Source organism: Chrysochloris asiatica, unplaced genomic scaffold (genome assembly GCF_000296735.1).
Source record: "Chrysochloris asiatica unplaced genomic scaffold, ChrAsi1.0 scaffold00211, whole genome shotgun sequence".
NCBI classification, from domain to species: domain Eukaryota; kingdom Metazoa; phylum Chordata; class Mammalia; order Afrosoricida; family Chrysochloridae; genus Chrysochloris; species Chrysochloris asiatica.
In genome coordinates this window covers 1,410,502-1,418,438 of record NW_006408729.1, presented here as the reverse complement: position 1 = coordinate 1,418,438, position 7,937 = coordinate 1,410,502, and the positions used below count along the sequence as shown (strand labels likewise).

Here is a 7,937-nt window from a genome sequence, read left to right as displayed (position 1 = left end):
TGGAGGGTCAGAGAAAAAGAGGAAGACCCCTAACGAGATGGATTGGCCAGATGGCATCTTTGATGGACTCAAGTGTGGCAGTGGTAGTGAGGCTGGCCCAGGATTGGACATTGTTTTGTTCTGCTGTGCATGGGGTCACTATGGGTCGGTTCCTACTTGATGGCACCTGACAACAACAGCAACAACAATTTTGCCACTGAGTCAATCCATCTTGTTGGAGGTCTCCTTCCTTTTCATTGACTTTCCACTTTTCCAAGAGTGATGTCCTTCTCCGGGGCCTGGTTCTTCCTAACAACATGTTTAAAATAACAGAAATGAAGTCTGGTCATCCACGCTTCTAAGAAGTATTCTGATTGCACTTCTTTTAAGACAGATTTGTTTGTTCTTCTGGCCTTCTATGGAACTTTCAATATTTTGAACACCACCATAATTCAAATGCATTGATTCTTCTATGGTCTTCCTCATTTATTGTTCAACTGTTGCATGCATATGAGGCAATTAAAAACATCATGGCTTGGGTAAGGCACACCTTAATCCTTCCTCCAAGTGACAACTTTAAAGAAGTCTTTTGCAACAGATTTGCCTAATGCAATACATCTTTTGATTTCTGAACTGCTGCCTCCATGAATGTTGATTGTGGATCCAAGCAAAATGAAGTTTTTGGTAATGTCAATGTTTTCTCCATTTGCTGTGAAGTTATTTATTTGTCCAGTTGTGAGAATTTTATTTTTCTTCATATTAAGGTGCAACAGAATAAGTACAATGAAAGGATATAACCCTGGTACACTACTGACTTTAAACCACACAATATTCTTTTGTTATGTTTCAATTACAGCCTCTTCATCTATGTACAGGTTATTCATGAGCATGATGAAGCATTATGGAATACCCATTTTCCGCAATGCTATCCATAGTTTATTATGATCCAAACAGTTAAGTGCCTTTGCATAGTCAATTAAGCATGAGTAAACTTTCTGGTACTCTGCTTCCAGCCAAGATCCACCGGATGTTGACAATTATGTATCTCATTCCACATCCTTTTCTGAGTCCAGTAGTGGACATATAAAAGTAAATAATATAACTGCTTATATGCAAGGCTTTGGGCTAGATGTTAAGGAGCTTGTTCCTGCTTTGAAGGAAAAAAGTTTAATCATGAAGGGAGGCATAAGTACTAACTAGAATGATATTTCGTGCTGAAGTAAAACTACAGAATCTGGAAAAACTTAATGGGTCCTTGAAAGCTGAAATTTCATTGGGCAAATTATAAGGACACTCTAATTTGAGAAACAGTGTGCATATAGAAACAGAAATGTGAAGCAAAAAACTGAACTCACTCCTATGGCTCAGTTTCTAGCTAAACAATATACAGGTTTATAAGGGAAAAAATAACACTACAGAGGTATGCATTCCTTAGGATAATCAAACTTTTGAGATCAAAAGGGTAGCATTTTTTCAAGGAAAAAGTTCTGAAGGGTTAAGAAAGAAGGGAAAATGTAAAAGAAAGCACAGGAAGTGGGTAAGTGATCTTACATTGTGGAAATTACAATCAATGACATGAAACAAAATGTATGAATTTCTGGATGGAAAACTTATTTGCTCTGTAAATCATCACACAATTCACAAGAAAAAATTTTTTTGCTAAAAAAAAAGAAACAAAATGTGAAGCTAAGGACACTGAGAAGTAAGTAAGTTGGGATGGTAATAAGAGTGAAAAGAAAATGAGAAACTCAACTCTGGAAGGCCTTACATGGCATGTTAAAGTTTAGAAGTAAGATAAATAAAAGGAAATATTGTAGGAGCAGAATTGATAGGGCTTGAGCCCTGGTTTGGCGTTGTGCGTTAATGCACTGGACTGCAATGTCTGTTTGAATCAAAAGGTTAGTGGTTCAAATTCTCCAGCCGCTCTTTGGAAACCCTATGCAAGGTTGCTATGCGTCAGAAATGACTGGATGGTTCTTAACATCAACAACATCAACAAGTTTAATGGAAGCATGAAGGGCAAAGACCAAATCAATCATGATTCCAAAGTTTACAGGCTGTGTAGCTGACATAATAATATGATAAGAAAGAAAAAAATGGAGGAGCAAGTAGTCTGGTAAGAAGACGAACATATGTTCAGACTGAGGTATCTTAAAGAGAATTACAAACAAGATTCGGATGAAAGAATTTGTTATGTTTTCTGTTGAGAGCAGGTATTTTATTTTGGCTCCCCAGTCACTAGGGCCATAGTCCAAATATGTGCTGGATAAATGAATCATGATGTATCTGAATGAAAATGAATCCAAGGAGAGCACCTTAATTTTTAGAACACAAGTATCATTTTTTTTCCTTAATAATCAGAAGAAGTTCTTGTCTTTAATAATTCATTTTATGTATCATTTTCAAAGACCTAGTTAAGGAAATAACAGTTAAAAATCAGGTTTTTAAAAATAACAGATCAAAAGTTACTTGTTGTTGCTGTTGTTGTTGTTGTGGGCCGTCAAGTCAGTTCCAACTCACAGCAATCCTGTATAGGGTTTCTGAGGAGCAACTGGTGGGATTGAGATCTTTCAGTTAGCAGTCTAGAACTTGTCCTATAGAGCCACAGCAGGACTCCATGAGAAGCTACAGCTTCATATATATACATATATGTTTGTATAAAGTTTTAGACAATCAGCTTCAGAAAAATTTACAGTATTACCCTAAAATTCAAAAATTCAAAATTAATATATCCTATATATATTTCTCAATATATCTTGAATTTTAGGATAATATTGCAAATTTTTCTAAAACCAATTGCTAAAAGTTTTACTTGTTCTCTAGTACTTACTAATATTGTTGGTTTTCTAATTTTAAATATACTGCTATGTGGTTGCTAAGTGCTGTCAAATATTTAGGAGTCCTTGCTAAATATACTGCTATGTTGTTGTTGTTAAGTGCCGTCAAGTCGATTCCAACCCATAGCGACCCTATATAGGGTTTCCAAGGAGGAGCTGGTGAGCTTGAACCACTGACCTTGCAGTTCAAATGACTTTGCAATCTGATGCATTAGCCCACAGTGCCACAGACTGCTATACTTACTATCAAAAGGCTTTTACTATCAAAATGTGGAGGTATGAAAGGCACTATGAAGAACAATTACCTAAATAGTTCAATTTATGGCAGGGTAAAACCACTGAGTAAACACAATTGAAAACATGACTTCCAAAAAAAAGTGCCAATTGTAAATGGGAACCTTCCTCAAATTCATCAGTGCTAGAAGCAAGATTTTTGTACTCTTTTTCCATCAGCTATTTGTTCATTTTTCGTGATACAGTTAATGTCCTTGATTGTTAGCTAAAAGTTGGATGGCTTGAGTCTATCAGAGGCACCTCAGAAGAAAGTCCTGCTGATCTACTTCTGAAAAATCAGTCATTTAAAGTCCTATCAAATTCTGTCACACATGGGGTCACCTTGAATAGGAATTGACTTGACAGCAACTGAGTTTAACCTAATTGGTATGAATCTTACAGTGTGCCATACGTCATGAATTCATGAGCAGTATTCTTTTTTGGCCTTAAAAGTAGTTGAGAAATTGACTTCTCTCTCCATTTTGCCTGGCAGGGATTAGTAAGTGGTTCAATCTTTATTTCCTGTAACTAATGGTAGACATACTGGGTAAAAGCCCTCTAAAAGGCAAGCCTCTTTTCTCCTCTACTCTCTAGTGAACCCCAGTCTGCTAATATTTATGTTTATGAAGTAAATCCTCACTTATAGTTGACTGAGTACTCAAAGGTTGCTTTGAAGATCCAATTTTCCATAGAACAAGAGGATGTAGCCAGTGGAGAGGTGGGTTTTATTTCAGCTTGCCAAGGAGTCCTTTACTTGGGGGAAAATATTGGGTTTCCATTAATAAAGCTGGCCTTTTCCTCCCCATAGATTCTCTGTTGTTGTTGTTAAGTGCTGTTGAGACAGTTCTGACCCATAATGACCCTGTACAGGGTTTCCAAGGCTGTAAATCTTTACAGGAGCAGAAAGCCTCATCTTTCTTCCCACGGAACAGCTGGTGGTTCCGAACTGACGACCTTGAGGTTAGCAGCCCAATTCGTAACCACTATGCTACCAAAGCTCTCTAGTAGGACTCCATTTTAGATGAGGCTAATTCAAGTTCAGAGGAATGCTTCATTCAGCAATGTTAATTTAAAAAAAATTATTAAATAAAAAAAATCAGTAAAATTTGCTTTTAGAAGTCTAAAGTTAGTAGGCAGTGAATAAGAAAGTAAAAAATTTTAAACATCAGATATTTACCCTTCTTCATGTTTTAATTTAATTTTTGTTCTTCATAGGATTTATACTTCTGAAGGTTGAAATCTCTCTCAAGTTTAACTATATAGAATAGCTAGAAAATAATTAGGAATTTAAAAAAAAAATATTTGGTGGCAATAAGAGGTACTTTAAAAAATGTAGTTGAAAAGCAAGTTTCACATATCTCTTTACAAGCCTGCAGCAAGCAGTTTTAGAACTTGGAACCTAAATTTAATAAGAATACAAATGGTGGTGGTGGTAGTGTGCCATGGAGTCAGTTCCTACTCATAGCGACCCTGGATAGGGTTTCCGAGGCTATAAATTTTTACAGGCACAGTAAGCCTCATCTTTCTCGCTGGAAAGGCTGGTAGTTTTGAACTGCTGACCTTGAGGTTAGCAGCCCGACTTATAACTACTACACTACCAGAGCTCCTTAAGAATCCAATAGTGCCAGAAATACAATGTTCTTGCTAGCTAACTTAAAATGAAATGTTTAAAGTAGGTTCTAAACAAAACTGTCTAGTAAAGACTGTTCTTAGTTACAAAAATTTACATGGAAAGGCAAGAAAAAGATTAATATATAGATTTCTTAAGCAATATTAGTTTTATTTTTGGACCAATACAAGGAAATATTTTCTCTTTGTCCACAAATATTTTCTCGTGTAACAGAGCTGATTGTCTAGAGTATACAAATTAAGCAGTGACTTTGTAGGTGAGTTTTTTTAATAATCATCAAATATATTTTTCCTCCACTTCTCATTTCACATACCATATGTAATCGTTTCATTCAGTGTCCCTTCTGGAGGACAAGGAATAAATATGGACTGTGGTAATGCTTCCTCTTCTTGTGGCAGCTCACTCTCTTTAGCTTCTTGTTTGTCATTACTTCTAAGGATCTGAGACAAAGTAAGGAAATCCTTTAAGAAGTATACTTTCCATACAATTTTATGAATGTACAAAATCACCAAACCTCATAATTAAAATTATGTTGTTACTGTCAATATGGGAAATTACACACACACACACAAAGCTACATGCTTGCATTAATAGATATTATTAACTGGCATTTGGGAATGTCATATGTGTGTATTTTGATGGGTACCTTGACTTATTGCTATAAAAGTTTAATTAAGCCCCTGCCCTCTGTAAGTTAATGCACCAGACTGCAAAACCGTTTGAACTGCAAGGTCGGCGGTTCAAGCTCACCAGCTGCTCCTCAGAAACCCTATACAGGGTCCCTATAGGTCAGAATCGATTCGATGACACTTAACAACAACATTTTCATTTGCCATTTATGTGAACTTAATAAGTGAGCCTACGGAGTGGGCAGAGTAAATTGAAAGTGTTTTTTCTCAGTCTGCCTTCCAAAGAAAACTCACCAAAACTTGTAGAATTAAACTATAACCAAATTGAAAATGAGGGAAAAATCATTTTACTTGGACTCATTTCATTTGAATAATTATACAAATGCAATAAAAGTAAAAAACAACATAGGTCATAATTTCAGACAATTAAGGTTCATATTTATATGTAATATATTTACATAGTTCAAGGCTATGTCTCAATCTTCCAGACCTTTAAGTGGTTGTGGTTGTTGTTAAGTGCCGTCAAGCCAGTTCCAAATCATAGAGGCACCAGTACAGCATTTCCAAGGATCAGCTGGTGAATTTGAGCCATCAGCCTTGTGGTTCAAACTGATCTTGAAGTACAGTGCTTTATTCCACAGTGCCACAAGTTAGTCTAATTAGTGGAGAACTGGTATGACACTGTAGGTTAAGCACTGGACTAATAACCTTAAGGTCAGAGGTTCAAACCTATCAGCTGCTACTCAGAAACCCCATACAGGGTTGCTATGAGTCAGACTTGACTCAACGGCACTTAACAACAACAACAACCACAAGATCCTCAGTTCAACACCACCAGCTGCTCTGAGAAAGATAGATGAGGCATCTGCTCCCTGAAAGATTTACAACCTGAGAAACCCTATATAGGGTTGCTATGAGTAGAGACTCATTTAATGGCATTTAATAACAACAACAATGAGATTTTGCATTGGGAAATAATAAGTATTTTATTTTGGTGAATATTAAGAGGTTCCCCCTAAGGCAAAAATCATACACAAAAGTAGAATAAACTCTGTAGTTATGTTGTAGTTGTTGTTAGGTGCTGTTGGATCAGTTCCAACTCATAACAACCTTGTAGGGTTTTCCAAGATTGGCTGGCGAGTTTGAACTGTCGACTTTGCAGTTCAGACTGATGTTGTGATCCAGTGCTTATCTTACAGCTCCACACCAGGACTCCAAACTCTGCCTATGGTAGTCAAAATGTGTGTATGTATGCATACACATGCACACATATACACGCCAGCCAATACTTTACATGCATTGATAATATGTGAGTTGAGTATAGCCAAAAGAGCTCTGGTAGTGTAGTGGTTATAAGTCGGACTGCTAACCTCAAGGTCAGCAGTTCAAAACTACTAGCTGTTACACAGGAGAAAGATGAGGCTTTCTGCTCCTGTAAAGATTTACAACCTTGGAAACCCTATACAGAGTCGCTATGAGGTGGAACCAACTCCATGGCACATAACCACCATGGTGAGCAAGGTCTTGAACTGCAAGGGCTGTGGTTCAAGTTCACCAGCTGCTCCTTGGGTAACGTATACTGGGCTGCTTAGAGTTGGAACCAACTCAACAGCATTTAATAACAACTACAACAACATAGTAAGCAAGAACATCACACTGAATCATAAGAAAAACTAGAAATGAAGGAAACATTTGGTGAACAGGGAGGGGTGCATCACAGTAGCTGATGCCTAAAACTTAATTATATAGAGCTTCGAGATCAAAGTGTTTCAAACCTGATTATGATTACCTTTTGGAGCTCTTGTGCAGACAACTGATCTGGAATATTGGTCATTGTCCAAAGTCGCTAAGATAATGACAGAAAGGTAATGTTTGATTAGGCTGAAGGGCTATATAGAGCAAAACCATATTATTTAAAATTTTATTATTTTACTCATGGAAGCAGCAGCCAAGAATTCAAACAACGCATTGCACTAGGCAAATCTGCTGCACAAGACCTTTTTAAAATGTTGAAGAGCAAAGATGTCAGCTTGAGGACTAAGGTACTCCTGACTCAAGCCATGGTATTTTCAATAACTTCATATGCATGAGAAAGCTAGACAATGAATAAAGAAGATCGTAGAAGAATTGATGCATTTGAGTTATGGTGTTGGAGGAGAATATTGAAAGCGCCATGGGTTGCCAAACGAACAAACAGATCTGTGTTGGAAGAAGTGCAGCCAGAGTGCTCCTTGGAGGCCAGGATGGCCAAACTTCGTCTCTCATACTTCAGACATGTTGTCAGGAGGGACCAGTCTCTGGAAAAGGATATCATGTTTGGTAAGGTGGAGGGTCACAGAAAAAGAGAAAGACCCCTAGAGAGATGGATTGGCAGTGTCAGCATCAATGGGCTCAAGTGTGGCAACAATTCTGAGGTTGTCCCAGGACCAGGCAGTATTTCATTTTGTTGTGCATAGGGTTGCTATGAGTTGGTACTGACTTGATGGAACCTAACAACAACAACAACATGGTAACATAAAGCAGGATGAAGTCTTCATTGACTAAAAAATTTTATAAAATCAATGATGAATATTTCAAATTTGTAAGAAG

General features: G+C 37.2%; 1 protein-coding gene across 1 annotated transcript in view; it reads right to left on the bottom strand.

The window, feature by feature from the left end:
* Nucleotides 1-7,182, bottom strand: part of SLC9B1 (solute carrier family 9, subfamily B (NHA1, cation proton antiporter 1), member 1) — a 121,692-nt gene extending 114,510 nt beyond the window's left edge. The window contains exons 1-2 of the mRNA XM_006872725.1: nt 7,138-7,182; nt 5,033-5,159 (exon numbers count right to left, since the gene is read on the bottom strand). Coding sequence (XP_006872787.1) covers nt 5,033-5,159; nt 7,138-7,182 — 172 coding nt within the window. The remainder of the gene's footprint in view (nt 1-5,032; nt 5,160-7,137) is intronic.
* Nucleotides 7,183-7,937: the final 755 nt, after the last annotated feature.